Consider the following 19,126-nt stretch of genomic DNA (forward strand, 5'->3'; position numbering starts at 1 on the left):
GATGATTATGTTAACTGGCACTGCTTAGTGTTTATCTTGGTTAGATATTTTATTTTGTGGTTATTGTTTTTTTTATCTGTTGTTAGCCATCCAGAATCACTAGGCAGCCATATAAATTGAATTAATATTAGTATGAAATCCACTAGTTAGAAAAAAATTCCCATTTTTTCAAGGCTTTCCTGTCTTACAAAAGATCCTCAAGCATAATTTTAACAAACAAGTTACTAGGTAGCCTCCAGAAATCTAAAATGAAACTATACAGCATTAAGGAAGATAACCCTGACAGAGATACGCAGGCTCTGCTGCCTAAGCAAAAGATGCTGAAGCATTTTTTTTTTAAGTCCACAAGAAGATTACATTCGGAAATGGTTCAGGGAGATGCCTCCCTAATTCACTGAAGTATAAGAAAGGGGAGGATGGGCAGCACAATCAGACTTGCAAGATTCTGTTATAGTCAATCTCTGTAAAAGTAGTTTTAGTCATCCTATGGAGTTGATTTCCTGGTCTGTTCTACTTAGTGGGGCTGATAGAAACCTTATTCTACTGTTTGCAGTTAAATTTTATTTAGGGAAAAGGGAGCACTTTGTGTTATTAAACATCAAATCAAAAGTTTAAAAGTAAGGAAATTATACTTCCAATGTCGCCACTTTTGTAATTATTTTTAATTAAAAAAATCCTTCCCTATTACCATGATGGGCCATTTCTTTTGCTTTTTAAGTCCTGATGCTAGAAAATGTTCAGACTTGCTTCACTTTAAAGGCCTAGGGAGTTTTAATGCCCTAGTGAGAAATCCAGAGGAGCTTCCTTTCACAGATTATATCTGACCACAACACAGGAGAAAGATTAATATGCAAAGATTAAAATATATGGTTAACTTTTAACTGCTCCGTACAACCTTGAAGTCTTGTTTTCAACTAGGTTAAATAATATAACAATAACTGCAAGTACCTGCAAGTAAAACTCTATCCTCACACACACACACAAACTCACAGGATGCAGTCTTTTATAACATGCTTGTCAGTTAATACTGATCTAACTGGGACTTATATTCTGAATAGCGTACGTGTTTGTATTGCCAGTATATTTTCACTGTGTTACTTCCCAACATCTGAGCAGAAAGACACAGCTTGCTCACAGCTGCTCAGCTCTCTTTCCCTGAATATAAACAACACGTTGCTTTAGCACATCTTTCTAGCATCTGGATTGGGGAAAAAGATTTACATCTTTCTTTCATCCAGGATAGGTGGTACAAAGGAGGAGCAAGTGGTAGCTTGTCTGTTCTCTCAAATTTCCATCTCTATTCTAACTACAGAAACTCAGCATGGACTTTTTCCGCCCATGTGATCAAACCAAAATATTCTCTGATCTCATTTTATTCTGTGTGGTATTTTTATTTCTTTAGGAGAGTTATTGTATTCGGAATACAATCTTCTCTCACGGCAGCATAGAAGATATAAACAAGTCACTTTGAAAAGTGTCAATACGAATGTGTTTTTGTAATGCAAAGGAGAAAACAAATAAAAGTGCATCCAAATTTTAGTTAGCTGTTTTTAAAGGCAGAACTGCTGCAGACAATGAAAACAACCGTTCAGCTAAAAGCAGCTGGAACTGAAATATGTATTTAGGGGGCAGCTAAAAATACAAACTATATCTCTTCTGAATGACAGTTCCACAGATGGAAGGCTATGACCAAAAAGGCTCTGCCTTCCATGTTTGCCAGCCAAACTTTCTTTCCTAGGGACAGCTGAATTTAAAGATTAGGCAAGTCCACATGGGAACAGGCAGTGGTCTATTCAGACACAATAACCCAGCAGCTGGGGAAGAACTAATTTGGAAGGTATGAGCTCCATAAGCAGGAATAACTGGAATCCAATCAAAGATACTGGTTAATAGTAGGCCACTGGCACTTTATGGGTTAAATTCACCTGCCCATACATTCTATCGCTCGCTCTTGTATTGTTTAGGCAGCCAAATGCTTTAATAACCTTTTCTGGCTACAGCTTTCATGTGTTCTGGAGTCCTCTGAGTCCTCAGGAAGTTTATAGTTTGAGACAAGGAGTATATGAGGCAAAGGCTAACTATTTGGGATCTGGTCTTCTGCCATCCATAAACCAATTAAGTTATTAATGGTTACCAACTGATCAGAGATCATTTATTTCTCATTTCCTTTTTTAGGCAGCTAAGGTGTCCATTCAGTCTGTATGTGCTTTTTTAAAATCTTGAACTATGAGTAAGAATCTGAGTTAATAAGAAACCTGATTCTATGATTAAATCATCATCCACATATTAGAAGCACGAACGTTTCTTATTGAATTAGGTTACTTCCACAATATACAATGTGCCTGTTTGATAGAAAACCATGCAGCAGTAATCAACAGATTAAGTAAATGCCACTGTAAATAAAAATGATGATTTATTTACTTTTAATAAACAGCTCCTACCTCTTAAAGACAGAGGATTAGCTTTTCCATATTCTGTTGGCTTGCACCGGCCATGCAATTTACGTGCTCTCAAGTACTGTTTTACTCTTGATTCAACTGCATCTTTCAGCAGAAGGCAGACTTCCTGGGAGATAATTTGTCTTAAGGTGAGTTTAAATATAAAGTGAATGATTTTTCTATTTATTGCATATAATAATATACTCTTAGAAAACTTACGGTTTGCAACTTAAAAACCATTGCAATCCTACACCAAAAATCAATGGAGTTTATTTTATCTTTAAAGTATATTATTATTGACAAATAAGTTGCTTAGTAATGTTTTTTTAAATGGAAAGAGAATATAATTTGTTTTCTAAATAAGATACCCTTGTTTTGCCATAGACCAAATTTAAAGATCAAATTTTCTTTTTCCACCTCTCTGTGCTAAGGGCCACTGTAACATACACAGATCAGGGGGAAGGGAGAAGTAGAAATAAAGAAAATAAACAAGTATATGCTTCTTCCTTGCAACAATAAAAATTAGTTCTACAGTCATACAGTTGAAGTTGATCTATAAAATCATGAACTTCTATTTCTTTATGTGTTTTTGAAAGTAGGAATGATTAGGCTTTACCTCTCTCTGATGATCAGAAAACCACATACGGTCCTGCGGCGCAATATGGAAATCTACCAAGACTGCAAAGTTTCCACACTTGGGATAATATTTGGAGATGTCAGAGAAATAAAAAGAAATTGACAATTAAATTATACACTATCAACAAGCCTAGATATTATAGTCCCTATTTTTCACAGGTTTTATATATAATTGACAATACCCTAGGATATACTATTAGCACATCTGCCCACTCAGATGTCAACAGAACCATATTTCTTAAAAATCTGAGCTCAAGTCATCATCAGTATAGTAAATGTCTTGAATAAACTTCAGCAATAAAATAATTAGCCTAATTAATGCCATATTTATTTAATGAAAGTGCATTTAATTATTTTTTCATTTTAATGGCACAGGGATTATTCTTAAGTTTTATATTTTGTATTTATTATTGTAAGCTAGCTTGAATATTTGCAAATTCAAAAAGATGGGATGTAAATGCAACAATAAATAAACAAACAGTTAGTGTACTAATAATTTTTTTCTGTTAAAAAACTTTCATCCAGCATTGTAAGCTGTCCTACGAAGCTATTTCATTCCGTTAAAATAGATTGGGTTTGCCTTTTATCAACTTATAAGATACAAGTGATTCATTCATCTGATTATTTGTATTTGGAACAATATTCAAAACAGAGATTTGTAGATCGCATTGTAACAAAAATCAGTTGTTCTAAAGGTTTCTAAAGCAGTACGAGCATTCACTTTCAGCAAGGGCTCATGAGGCAGTTTGCTAGTAAATTTTGGCCATCACTGAACAGTAACAGAATGAAAAGAGGACATTAAAAACGTTGCAGGTTGGCATTCTGTGGTGGTAGCTTTATACCTGTTGACTGCCAAGATGTGGGCTAGGCACACTGATTCATATGAGCCCAACTGGCAGCTATTCTCTGTAATAGTCTTTGCAGACCTCGTGCCTCCATTACTTTCCTGAGTCTCCAACAGTGTAAGGCCACTTGATCTCTCTTGCCTCAGTCATTGCTCATGGCCTCATATTTAACTGTGACCATTCCCCATCAACTGCCACAGCCCATATCTTATTTCCATCAGAAGTAATAGCATTTATTTACTTCTGATTAATTCATATGAGTTAAACTAATCTTGAGGTCCCAAAGTTGGTGCAACAACTTTAAATCAAGTCCTGTGTCAACTGTCTCTGCACAGTGAGTTGGTTGGAGTAACTCGCCATGAAAGAAATTCCCCATCTCCAAAGTTTCATAAGCATACGGATTTTGGTAGGTTGACTGTGCTTCAACTGAAAGTTTTTATCCATGAGGGAGCATCAAAAAGACATTTCCTTTCTGATTTCAAAGTACAGACCACTATTCCACTTATAAGGTTTAAGGCTAAGGTCAGGTTCTTGGCAAAAAGTTTCATTTCAGTAACTTAGTGGTGTTTGCTATTGGAAGATTTTTTATTCTGATGAGTGAGTAAGATAATACTAGTTCAAAAGTTCAAGGAATTGTGAATTGACAGGGATTGCTATTATAGTTCAAAATGACACAAGTGGGAAATCTCCTAAAGACAGGTGTCAAAACATACTCAGTTGATTTCACAATGATAATGGATGCAATTTGACTTTTTTGCAACCTATGATTTCTCAGGAAAATGTATGTATGACCCATAAATTCAGTAATGGAAAGAAAGTACAAAACTTGGATGACAAGCCTTTTATACTGTATATACTATTTATTTGCAGTTTGTCACACATATCTATACTCTTCACAGTTTAAATAAATCTAAGAAATATTACATTAATATACCACTGTAATAAAAATAAAAGCCAGGTTTTAATAATTATTCCTGTAATAGATGAGATGGCCAACCTTGCATTTATTCAGTCTCCCAAACTGTTTTGCTCTAGTACATGTTTTATTATTTTAAGACTGCAATGATCAGTCAGCAGTAAACAGGATATTTTTCTCATCCTTATAACTTGACTGAATTCAAAACAATTCTTAGGTACTGCTCAGCTTACCTGCTTTATATTTTAACCCCTATCATATTTTTTTTTTAAAAACCTCCTACAAAACAAGGGTAATGGACATGTTTCCTCTAGTTATGTCAAATTATGTCACCTTCCAAATCAGGTTTCTCAGTGCTCTCCAAGGGCTGGATTTCAGCTCCTATAGCCAGCATGGCTATTGGCTATGCTTACTGGGACTTATGGAGAGTGAATTTGAATGTGTTTAACTATGCTAAACTAAGCAAACTGGGAAGACTATAAGGATCTGGAGTCCAAGGATGGACAAGGGTTATTAACATTGCAAGGTGTAATGGGTATCCTTTATGACTATGGAACTTCTTTATTTAACAAAATGATCTAATAGTGTTATGGACATCAATACAGAACTTTAACAAATATAAAATGAAAAAGAGAAATAATAAGACCAAGAAGCTATGTATAATCCTGCCAAAGGCTACGGGAAACATAAAGAGTTCAGAATATAATGGCTTATGCTCAACCAAACTAAATTCTCCCACAGGAATTAGATCAGTGCAAAACAGCATGCTTGCCTTATGCCTCAAACCTGATACAGTACTAGACACTTAATTCACAAGCATATTAGACACAGCATAATGTGTCTAGTTTTGTGAAGTACTAGATTCCATATTCGTAAGCATAGTGTATCTAAGACATATCAGTTAAAAGAACTAAGTAATACCGTATCAGACTACATGCCTAAAAAACTGTCCAGAAGTTAGAAAAATACACTTTTTGTTCATTTCACATGTTGATATAGTGGGAGGATTCTATAGCTCCAATACGCCTGAGAACACCACCAGCGTGAGCAACAATATCTGGTAGGGTTACCCTTGGTGGTAAGATTACAAGTATGAGGGCAGTTGGGACTCTATGGATGTGAAAAAGATAACCCATTAAAACTGAAAATGAAACCCAAATGAATTCAATGGCAAACCCCTTCTATACAGTGGTACCTCTAGTTATGAACGCCCCTCCTTACGAATTTTTCAAGATATGACCAGCTCCGGCCCCAAAAATTTACCTCGACATGTGAACTCCACCTCTACTTACGAACCGGATTCGCGGCCATTTTCCCTGCTGCCACGCAGTTGCGGCTTCCTGTGGGCGAGATCGCGGTAGCAAGGAGACGTTCGGTGAGGCTTGTGGTGTGTTTTGTGGCGTTTGGAAGGTTTTTGTGGCGTTTGGAAGGTTTTTGAGGTTTAAAAATAAAATGCATATGTTTCAGAACTGTTTAGCCGTATTTACATTGAACCTTATGGGGAAATTTGCCTCGTGGTGCGACCAAATTCGGAGGGCGGAACGGATTAATCGTATTTACATTGAACCTTATGGGAAACTTTACCTCGACTTGAGACCAACTCGAGTTGCAACCAGAGTCACGGAACGGATTAAGTTCGTAACTAGAGGTACCACTGTATTGGTAGCAAGGAAACTGTATGGGGATGACTGCAACAATGAAAAGACTTTGAGTGTCAGATAATGAGACTCTCTGACTGGAAGGCACTTCTCTGGTTATTGGGAAAGTGCATCAAACTTCTACAAGTAGATAGAGAACTGCAAAGAAGCCTAATCCTGATATATTAAACATGCCTCACTTTTCAAGGACATATACAAAAATACAACAACTCAAGATAATGACAGGAAAGTCCTGTTTCCAAGACTAGATTTGGTTCCTTCAAATACTTCATTTCTTTTCAAATACGAGGATGACAATTTCATTTGAAACAACATTTGTAATGATAATAAAAGTCAAGGACAAAAGTATAAATTATGCTGGATTCTCTCTGGAAGGACCAAGATTCATAAATGAATATTATATATAAGAAAGCCCAGAGTCAGATCATTTGAGAACAAAAAAATATAAATTTAGCAGCCATTAGTAGAACTAATAACCGAAGAACAGTTTAAATACTTCAAATGTTTAAATACTTCAAATGTAAAAAGTAATGAGAGTATTCAAAGAAGCATTTCAATGCCTTGACTATTAAGCTTGCTTAGCTTATAAAATAAAAATATACATTTTTTAAAAATCCCTAAATCTTCTCCAAATCTATGTAATGGTGAAATGGTTTTTCTTAATAAATAACAAAGCATTGGTCAGCCTACATTTTATAATATTAATGGCATTTGTTTACCGTAATAATATATTGTGTTTCTCCTATTACATAATTCCTATATTGCACTGGCTATGGTTGTTGCTTCCCTACACCATTTATAGTCGCCTTGACTGAAGCAGTTTATTAATTCATAATTAAATAAACAACCCATTGAATCTGCATTTTACCTCCCTTCTGCCCAGTAATGTTCTGTTCTGTTCTTCTCTCATCAATTTGGCACATGAGATTTCAGATCAGATCTGATATTACTGTGAAAGACCCTACCTGCCCCTACCTGCTCTTATTGACCTCAGTTCTTCAAAAGATAGTTCTAAACTGGCAGAGCATATTGGCGAGAAGAATCATGAAGGAAGTTGGCAAAACAGATTTAGAAGAAGAAACACATTACTGGACTGGTTCAAGCCAATGAGGATTCAGCATGCTCCCTGGGCACAGAATCCTGTCTGTGAGGAAGAAATGGAAAGATGGGATGGAGTTAGAAAGGGGTTTGTGGTTCTGAACTGGAATACATTTTCCTGCACTTATCAGACAGAATATGCTAGGGTTTTTCTCAAGGCACATGCTATAATGAAGTACATTTTGAAATGATCTCAGAATATTTAATGCTATCAGTTGAGGCAATGAGTTGCCATCAACTTTTCATGAATACTTTATCTCAGATCAAAAGAAGAAGAAGAAGAAGAGAGGTCCTGCAGCCATCTGTTAATTCGCTGGAAGAAAGCAGAAAGCAGGCTTTTGATAAACACATCAAAGCATTCTATTCTTTCAGTGAATTATTTCTATTAACACAGAAACCTAGAAATCTGATGTCACAATGACTCATTTGTAGAAATGCATTCCTGACAATGATACAGTATTTCTAGTTTTCAAGTAAGTATTCTTAAATGAATCTAATTAATTAATTCTACACTATGCATATAGCAAGGATCAATAACTAATCTAGGCCAATGTAAACTAAACTGTGACTTGGGCCAACAAGGCTAGGCTAGGACTGAGATTGCACTGGCACCTGTCAAAAGGTACCTACAGTAGTCTGTACTACACATTCTTTTTTTCCAATGACAAACTGTGACTGATTTTTTTATTTTTAAAAAGCCAGCCAGATAAAAGGGAAGGAAAAGTACCTTTATATATGAAGGAAATGCATACATATATTGAGATCCAGCAATTTGAGCATGAGAGTCCAGTCAAGAGTATTTGGGTAAGAATACAAAGAAGGGGAAAAACAAATATATTATCATGGAACTGCGTTATAGACTGCCAGGCCAGGAAGAAAATTTGGAGAATGCCCATCTGGGACAGATTACAAAACTTTCAGGGAGGGGAGACAGAAACAATAGGTGATTTTAATTACTTAGACATCTGTTGGAAAAACAACATGGCCAAGACTATAAGGTCCAAAATTTCCAGAGTGATCCTGTTGACCATTTCAAATTCCAGAAGGCTGAAGAAAAGAAGACCAGCTTTTCCAGATCTGATCTCAACCAAAAGGGAACCGAAGAGGTAAAAGAACTGAGAAAGTTGGGATGAAGTGACCACATATTTCTCAAAATTAAATCATGGCCAACCAACCTGATCTCCTGTTTTGATTGAATGACCAGTTTAATTGACCAGGAGGGATGTAAAAGACTTGCAACTTCAGCAAAGCATTCGGTAAAGTCACCCATTCAATTCTAGCAGAGAAGATGACAAAATGTGGGCATGATTATGTTATAACGAGATGAATACAGAGCTAGTTGAACAACTGTATCCAACAAGTATATATCAATGGCTCCATGTGAAGCTGGAGAGAAGTGTCGAGTGGTGCACTGCAGGGCTCCGTTATAGGCACTCTGCTGTTCAACATATTTATAAATCACTTGGATGAGGGGTTAGAAAATAGGATTGTCAAATCTGCAGATGACACAAAGATAGGGGGAATAGCAAACAGAGGCTATATCAGGATTCAGGCCTCAAAAGAAATAATTGTTCCTTTATTCTGTGCTAGTCAAACTGCAGCCAAAATACTAAATCCAATTCTGGGGACTGAATTTTAGGAAGGACATCGACAGCTTGGAGCATATCCAGAGGACAGCAATCAAAATAAGAGGTTGGGAAAAGAAAGGTTGGAGGCGTTGGGTATGTTTAGCAAGGTGAAGTCTTCAAATAACTGAAGGATTGCAGTGTAGAAGATGGGGCAGAATTATTTAGCTGTTTCAGAAGACAGAACAATAAACAGGTTTAAATTACAAGGAAGTAGATTCCGGTAGGACATCAGGAAGAAATTCTTAATGGTAAGAGGTGTTCAGCAATGAAACAGATTGCCTTGGTTGGGTTTTTTGTTTTTTTTGCTGGAAGTGTTTAAACAGAGATTGGATGGCCATCTGTCAGAGAAGCTGTCATAAGGAAACCCACGCTGGCAGAGTGCTAGAGGAGACAACTTCCAGAGATCCACTCACAGCCCTTAAAGCTACGATTTTGTGACAAGCAGCCCACACCATGTCACTAAAGCCAAATTTCTTGCTTTCTAAAAATGCATGTATGAGGCCTACAGATAAGTTTGACTGGAAATAATAAGTTTTGAAGAATTTCCCTCTTTCAGGTTCTACTCTTATCTCCTCCACTTCCTTTCAGTATCAACTTAATATAAGATTAGAGATAGTTTTCATCGTTACCTCAGCATGCAGGGAGTGGAAATTAACTTTTAATTCACCACCCAAGATCCTGATAATATTTGGGAAGGAAGAAAAAACCCTATTGGTGACATGAGCATTTTAACCAGAGATAGCTGTGTGCTCAGTACACAGTAATACTCACCTCCACACACATTTCAATATAGGCAATAACTGTACAACAAACTGAATATTTTGTTTATCTGGAGATTTTCACACTGGTCAAAAGCAAGCTTACTTCTTTGAAAGGTTTACTTTGGCTATTTCCTAAAGAAACCAATTTAGTTGTTTTAATGGGGTCTCTTTTGGAGAGTTTCCAATAAAAAAAATCATTATATTAATGGGGTCTCTTTTGGAGAGTTTCCAGTAAAAAAATCAATAGACTACATCCAGCTTTTCCTTCTAAAGTTCTGCTCTCATGATGCCTGGCCACAAATTCCCACATAAGGGGAATTTTAGTTACCTTAGCAACCAGCTGTTTTACCCTCTTCAGTCTGGTTAGATATTAACAGAAAGAAAAATACAAGTTAAGCATATATGTAGAAGTAAAAAATTGCCAGTTAATTCCTAAAACATAATGAAAACTGAAAAAACTGCAGAAATCAATCTTCGAAGCCCTACTGCTCTCTGTCATTATTGTACAACAGGTAACTGAAAGGATACTTTTATAAGACTTCTCAGTCTTTATTAAGGACGTTTAGTACTTGTTTTATTTTTTAATAATACATTTTAAACCTCATGACTGCAGAGCTAATTATACCACAAGACCACCAACAGACAGCAAGGTTGCAGAACTGCTGCTTCCACACTGTTGTGTCCTGGGGGAAAATCCACTTTTTTCATTGAGACTTGATGTACAACTATTTTTCAATCCTCTGCTTGGTGCAGGGAGGGAATCCCCTTTGCGGCCAAGGAACTGGAGAGACTCCTTTTCAAATGCATCCGGCTGAATGCCAAGCAGCACAAGAGGACTGGCACCTGCCCTGACTGCCCCACAAGGCAGCATGACTTTCGCTGGGAGGCTTTTCATACCAATGCAAGGAAACGCCTGGCCAACTGCCTTGGCTCTCGCAAAGACTGGGAAAGTTCATAAAACATAATCCACCCAGTAGCTCAGCAGGAAAATGGGAGGTGCAGGAATTCATGGAGACCACCCCCACAACCCTATTAAGGAAAAGCCCCAAATGCAAAAGCTCCGTTGGTGTATAAACACATACCTCTGTTGGTGTGGGTGCATCTGGGCTTGCATGCATACATTACAGATGGATCTGTGTATCTATAGTACATAGGTGAGAGGGGTTCACATCTCTGATTAGCTACAAAATTCTCTGTGTGATCTTGGGAAAGTCCTTATCCTTTTTTCTTTCTCCTGATAAAGGAATCCCAGGCCTCTTTGGTCTTTGAATTCCCCCTGTACTGAAACAAATTTTCCCCTACTAGAAATGAGAAAGATCAGTGTAGGTAGGGGAGAGGATTCCCCCCCCACACACACACACACATGTCTTCCTCCAGACCTTCCTCTCTCTGACAAAATGAAAGGGTTTTTTTTAATGAAATTTTTTTTTAAATAATGAATTTTTTTTTTTTTTGTCTGCGCTCAGTCATTGCTGACCCTGCAGTGACTGCTTGGACGAGTCCTTGCAGTTTTCAAGGCAACTGTTTTCGGAAGTGGTTTGCCAGAGCCTCCTTCCTAGGGCAGAGCCCAGCTGGCGAGCGCAGGAGGCGGGGTTTCCGTTGCTTCGCACCCTTTTTGGGCGCGCACGGTTTTTCGCGCTTACCAGCAACTGCTCCCAACTCCTTTTTTGCAAGGCGCCGCCAGCATTTTTCCTCCCACCGGAGTGAGAGTCCCCATTTATCTACTCACGTAAGTTTTCGAACTGTTGGGTTGACAGGAACTGGGGAGGAAACAGGAGCTCACCCTGTTTAACGCGAAGGCTGGACTCGAACCGCCGAAGCGTCGACCATTTCTGGCTGGCAACTTTCGGCGTCATTAAGCCCCTGCGCCACCGCGTCCCCCTAAAATAATGAAAATACCTTGCAATAAAATAAAAGTGGTATTCTTTCTTCCCATATTAGTTTCTTAACAGCTTATGACAGAACACTTTTATCTACTGTATCAGAGCTCTAGAGTTCCTCAGAAATTCCTCAGAATCAGAGGTTTATCAGGACAAAAATTATGTCCCAGTCTCAGAAACAGAAACTGCAGATAGAGGTGATAACATGGAAAATCGATTGAATCAACAACATATAAAGACAGAACTTTTACGCAAGATGTGTTCTTGCTTTTCCTTGCTTCCACGGCTTTTTTTAAAACTGTCTAAGACACATAAGTCTTATTATCATGCTGATAGGCTCAACTTTATTTTTTTCAACCTGTCGATTTGATAAAAATTTTAAAATCACAGATTTTTAAGGGTTCTACAACTTAACAGTAATAGCATTTTAAAAACTAAAGTCATTTCCATTCATAATTAGTTGCTAAATTATACTTTCACATTTAATAACTATACTAAGTATGATAATGTTATGAATAAATCAAGGTATACATGATACATACTTTTGTTCTTAAAGTAGCAAATTGACCTGAGGTTGGTAAAAGGTTCTTAGGAAAATGTATACTGCATATATTTCAATTCCTCCCCTAAATTCCATATTTTCTGCAGGAGGAAAAGAGTTTTTCTTTCCAGCATGGCTTCAGAATGTCCACAGATATTACGTCTCTAGCCCTGGCAGTGTATATGATGTCATCAGTCTTGCTATAAATGAAGAATTGGAATTACACACCCTACATTGTTGCCCCACTGTGTTATTGTACCTCTTCCCCAATTTCAGTTATTCATTATTCACAACAAAGCCAGCAATGTCTTCAGACTGTGAATTGCTATGTTTCATAACTAAGAATCATCTCACTAGTTTAATTGTTGGGAATTTTCAGTCTGTCTGTTGCTGGCAGAGCACTCTTTCCTTCTTCTTCATGCCAAAAACTGATGAAATGCAAAGCTTTCTCCAAACATAACTAAGATACATCTGGTGATAGCATCTTGAACTGGAAATGCATTATATACCTGACAGCTTCCTAGTTGCTGAGGTTCCCGGAGACCAAAAGAAACAGGGCGGTTGCCTGTGGCAAGTAAAAATAACTTGCAGCAACCAGAAAGAGATCTTCTCTTTGTCAACTGTTGCTTCACTACAGTGAATCACTAAATCTGCTCAGTTGCTTGAGAAGCCTAATTATTTGTTTAAAATACAACGAACAAATTAAAAAATTGTGTTATACATCTGGTAAAGTAATAGAAGAGAATTATCATAAGAAGATGGAAGAGAAACATTGCCTAAACCAGGGATGGTAGAAGGCCATGTCCCACAGACGCAGCAGAGATGAGTTATACGTAAACATCCATATTATTATCCTGTCAATGTTGGATTTACCTAACTCAAAACTGGTATTTATTACATGAATGCTACAAGTTTCTGTAACAATGTTCAGTACTACTCTGCAGGGACAACTTTGCAGGAAGGTGGTCCCATCATGCTACTAGGTACATAACTGACAGCTCAAGAAGTAAGCCATAATGTACTTCTGTGACTTACTCCAGATTAGTATACAATGAATTGCAACCCAAATAGTTAAATTAAAAACCTTACATCATATACTTATCTTATTTAAACTGATAAACAAAATAACAATAAAGGATAGCCTGCCTAAACAGTTTATATAATTGCAATGTACAAACGTAGAAAAGCTCTTAAAACATACTCATCATTACTTAGGAAGCAGCTTGTTTTTCACATCTAAACTAACAATGCACTGTTTGAGAAAGGCCCCAGATACTCTTCTGAAACTTCATTCCATCAGGCAAAAGACAAATAATCATGTCCAATGACCACATACCTCTCTCAACAACCACCTCAAAAATCCATCTTTATGCTGCACAAGAGTAGCTGAGGAACAGATAGTCTTTCCTTTGTTCAACTGTCTATCAAACACTTTTCACATGCTGTCATTCTTCTTTACAAACACAAAACAGGTCACCCACATACAAATTCATAGTCCAAAGGAAAACTATCAAACTTACTTTAACCAAGTTTCACAGACTCACTATAAACAATGAAATGCAAGAGTGGCATATATATGTGTGTGTGTGTGTGTGTGTGTGTGTATGCATATGAATGTGTATGTGTATACACATATATCGTATGTATATGTACTGTATGTGTATATATACACGTACACGTACACATACACACACAAACATACACATATCCATCTTAAGAGCCTCCATGCTGCAAATGAGAGATTTAAACATTCTTAAAGATAAATTAGTTATAAAGCACAAGAATTCAGCAATGAACTATTTTAGTGATACAGCACAGCACAATGAATTCTTAATAAAATAAAATAATTCATTTGACCAAAGAGTTTCTCAGGTTGTCACTTCTGACGTGCATTATTGACTTAAGAACTCAGCTCAGTCACACACAGCCTAAGAAAAGCTTTCAAACCTACATTCAGGCAATGTAACACTGAATGGAAGAGTAACAGGAGATATTCGTATTTCTCAGATGAGTGTGGAAAGAGTTAATGTCCTGAGGCATCTTTATGCACACAATCTGGTAAATGCAGAAAGCTGGGAAGGAGGAGAAGTTTACTTTTCAGCTGTGCCACTAAGGGATTGTCCAACTGGAAGCAGCTTTTCAGAACTTGCCATGAATCCATTAAAAAAAGAAAAGAAAAGAAAACTTCCCAACTGGATTGAAAGAAGGGAGGAGAGCATCCTATTTGCCTTATTACTTCTTACTTTTCCCATTATTTTAAGATGTTACCTACCGCAGCAATCAACTCATTAAGTCATATGCACACCATATTCCAAGCACAAAAACATCTGCAGATGTTAAATCCCTGTGCCAGAATGTTTCAGCACATTAAAAGATGTGTTGATTACCAGGCATGAACTTGTAACATTATAGTATTTGAATTTATGGATTTGATTCACATTCTCTCTTGCTGAAGTCTTTTTTTTTTTTTTAGTTTATCATACCTGCTATACATACTGCCATCAAGGCATACAAAGTAGAATTCATAAGAATTTATATTTGAGAAAGAATAGGAAATAAAGTTACAAGTAGTCCTCAACTTACGACCATTTGTTTAATGACCGTTCAAAGTTATGCTGAAAAAAGTGACTTATGGACCAGTCCTCACACTTACGACCATCACAGCATCCCCACGGCCATGTGATCAAAATTCAGGTGTTTGGCAACTGGCATGTATTTATGATGGTTACAGCATCCCGCTGTCATGTGATTGCCATTTGCGACTGTTCCCAGGGGACGTCTGACAAGCAAAGTCAATGTGGAAAGCTGGATTCACTTAACTATGTGATTCGCTTAACGACCATGGCAAAAAAGGTCATAAAATCAGGCATGACTCACTTAACGACCACATTGCTGAGCAATCGAAGTTCCAGTCCCAATTGTGGTTGTATGTTGAGGACTACCTGTATTTATTTAGCTTATAAAAAATGATGTCCCATCATTCAGTGGGGTACTTCATTTAGAGGATACTTAGCAGTTTACAACTGCATACTGTAAATTAAAAATAAAAAATGAAACATAACAACCTAAAAAATAGAAGGGGAAAGAGGACTACTAAGTAGAAAGGATGGAAAGGCTAAGTCTACCAAGTATCCCTACCTGCAAAGTTGTTTTTTTAGGAGGAAATAAAACTCACCCCAGAATAGGTTAATTTCCTGCATGGAGACAGGTCTAAGCCCATATGGTGAAAGGTGGGAAATCTCAACTCTCCTCTCCCAGAAGTTCTCTCATTTTCCAATAGTCTGGCCTGCCTTCCTGCCTTGATGTTACTGCTGCCATTGCCTATCACAGATGCCTTCACCTGGCATCTTCTCCCTTGACATGGATGCATGAGATAGGACTTTCCTTCAGCGTTTCTTGAGAGTCAAGAAGAAACGATGAAGTAGATTCTATAGCACCACCTTCTGGCCCTCGTAGCTTTGACTTCCATGGCTAAGGAAAACAGTACCCCTCCCAACTTTGGAGAGTGAAATCAGGAGTAAATATTGTAATTTAACATTATTGCCTGAAAAAAGAAAATGTAAAATTTCCTTTTTAACTTTAGGTAGTCCCATGCAAAACACAATTACTGGAGAAGGTAACATTACAGAGTTGTTCCAAATCACAGATAGAGATTTAAAGCTACGAAAAACTGTACAGAACAATATTATATTGATTTGGTCCTAGTAGAAAGTCCTCTGATATAAAGTCATTTGGTATAAATTGCAAAAGAACTGAGCATATACACAGAATGTAAATTATCTGAAACAAGAAATTAATCTGGAAATTCCAAGCTTAAACATGAGGCCAAATGGAGTTCCAGCCTTTCATCCAGCGACTTCTTGCTGCTTTTTCCTTGGAGTTCTACCTTTTCAAAGACAAAGGATGATGATGATGATGATGATCAGCAGCAGCAGCAGCATCACCACCACCATTATTCCCAACTCCCAATAACTCACCTGAATATAGAGCAGTTGGGGGAAATGTTATACAAGCAGGGACTTATCACATTTGGGAAGATCTTGTTTAAGAATTTTGTATATTCAGTCTCTCTAGGTTTGTAGCTGACACTTTGGAGCCTAGACAGATTAGTAAATGTGGGTGAGGGCTTGCCTGCTTATTCACATCCAGACAATTTCATCAATATTTCTGTCTTGTTAAGACTGGGCTTCACTTTATCCCATAAACCAATTCAATAATTTTAGCTCTGCCACCCTAAACTGACTTTACATGTTTCATTTATTTATTAGATTTCTATTCCTCCTTTCATTCAGGTTGCTCAAGGTAGCATATAAAGTACTCTCTCCTCCCATTTTCCCTGACAACCCTATAAAATGGGTTGGGTGGAAAAGAAGGTACTGGCCCAAAATCGCCAGTGAGTTTCCAAGGCTGAGGCTTGACTTGAACCTGGGCCTCACTGGTAGCAGTCCAACACTTTAACCTCTGCACCATCCTTGCTCTCTGTCAGGCTTTTCAGGCCAACATTGGACAACACAGTAGATATCAACACCACAGTTCATGAAACACAAGCAAGAGTCTTCAAATATCATCCACTCTCTAAACATACATGCATACAGATACTAATGGAAAACATTGTAGGAGGAAAACCATGTTAGTCCATGGTAGTCAAAAATCCCTAGAGGACAGTAACCTGTGATTCTTATCCTGGAAGTCCAATTCAGTATGATCAATCTTATCAGAAGACCTTATGAAGAACGTATGTGAATTTAAAGGCTCCATTCTCCTTTCTATACTTTCAGCCTAAGGTTTTTATCTAAATGATCAAGTCAATTACGATCATAGAATTAAGCCCAAACCACACTGAAATAAATCTAAATAATAAGTTTAATTCAAGAATATATAAAATTTAATGGTATGGGCCATAGCCAATTGAAGAGAAATTAGAAGCTAGTGAATACATATAAGGATCTTCAAATTCCAAATCACCTCTATTACAATCAGGATTCACTTATTTCACTGAAAGGTATTTCGTATCTGGATGCCAATTCCAAGTTCATATTCATAACATCAGAATCTAAGGGTATGTACATTTATGAATTATAGCACATTTCTTTCAAATGTACAAGAACAGCAAACACCTCCACATACATGAACGTATAGTTTTAAAGGGAGGTACTTTGTTCAGAGACAGAATATACACTTCACATGGAAAAAATTAGAGAATCTCTGGCATCTTTGATTAAGGTTGAGAAACTGAAACTCTGGAGACCCAGCATCTATCAGTGTTAGACTAGGGATTGGCAACCCACTCAACAAAACAGAATCTCTTAATACTGCAAACTCTCGTGATATTTCTACAATCTCTCCATAAGACCACTTATCAAATTTTCTTCAAAAAAACCCAACTTTTTTCTTTCAAATAAATGTGTGTGTGTGTGTATGTGTGTGTGCAAGAGAGAGAGAGAGAGGTGGATCTGGTGCAGATATATGATGGAGGCCTGGCACCTGTACACACTCTGTTCCTGACCCCTGCTGTAGACAACACAGCTGGATGAACTAGTGATTAGACACCTATGCATACAGAGGAAGTGATGCAATTGACATAGATAGATGCCCTTTATAAATGATGCAACACCCACATGTTTCATATTAACAAAGAAGTACAGTGTACTTCATAAGAAGTATCTTCAGAATCCATGCAGAAAAAGCTGCATGGTACAATCTATGATGGAAGAAGGTGGGATATTGGAACAGCAGTGAATCTGCTATGGTCCAAGCCATTTATACCTTTAACCTGCTCTATTCCAAAAATACCACACTGAATTTTCCCAAATTTCTGTTCCACAAACTGTTTTCAAGAATTCACATTTTCCATTTATAGTAATATTACTGACCAAAAGCTACTATTTCCAAACATACTGCCAGAGCAAGTATAGAGAAATGCATTTCCAAACTTGCCCTTACAAGTTTAATACTTCAAAGCCTTATTTTTAATTTCTACTGGATTGTGTTACTAGATGGAAAGTATTTCCCACAGTTAATGATTATAACATTAAGCAGCTGTGGTAATGGGCAGTAATTAGGAAGAGTAAGGCACACAAAGATCTGAGAAATATTACATTGATTCAAATGATGATTATCAGTTTTCAGTTAAATAACAAAAAACAAACAAACCTGCACAATGCCTCCTTTCACTTTTCATGAACTAATTTATTCATGAAAAATCAGATTTCCTTTGTGACATAAATACATCCAACCAAAGCTACACCAGTGAAACACGGAAAATCTTTGCAAAAATTCATGGAACAGAAAGCTTCTTCCAATGCAAAATACAGAGGAATTAGAAGATCACTTCTCCCGAGTTTTCTGTTTAAACCCTTCTATCATTCAAGCGTTACATGGTCTTATCCACATCCCTGGTCTTCAACTAAACAGAAACTATGCAGACCTTTCCCAAGCTGTCCCATCCTATAATAAATGAAATAGGTTGGATCCAGACATACAGAAGTAGAACTCTGCCTGAGCAATGAGGTTTTCCAGACACCCACCGTCCCTCCAGCCCATTGCTTTGCTTCCCCAAAGCTGCTGCTCAGGATCAAGTTATTCACTGGAATTTCAAGTTATTTTCTGTAAACTTTTTCAGCCAGAGACAATTTATATCTTGGAAGGTTCCCCACCCGCTACCCCAAGAGTCACAGTGGAAATATGGGTAAAACCATTGTAGATGACAATATAGTTTGTCCTGG

At 37.3% G+C, this 19,126-nt stretch overlaps 1 protein-coding gene across 1 annotated transcript in view; it reads right to left on the bottom strand.

The window, feature by feature from the left end:
- SLX4IP (SLX4 interacting protein) overlaps nucleotides 1-19,126 on the bottom strand; it is a 92,687-nt gene that overhangs the window by 33,584 nt on the left and 39,977 nt on the right. The window contains exons 4-5 of the mRNA XM_088134559.1: nucleotides 3,055-3,132; nucleotides 2,442-2,565 (exon numbers count right to left, since the gene is read on the bottom strand). Of these exons, the coding sequence (XP_087990685.1) occupies nucleotides 2,442-2,565; nucleotides 3,055-3,132 (202 nt within the window). The remainder of the gene's footprint in view (nucleotides 1-2,441; nucleotides 2,566-3,054; nucleotides 3,133-19,126) is intronic.

This window comes from Python bivittatus, unplaced genomic scaffold (genome assembly GCF_059951505.1).
Source record: "Python bivittatus isolate LINGU-HERP-01145 unplaced genomic scaffold, Pbiv_v1 ctg000020_np1212, whole genome shotgun sequence".
NCBI classification, from domain to species: Eukaryota; Metazoa; Chordata; class Lepidosauria; order Squamata; family Pythonidae; genus Python; species Python bivittatus.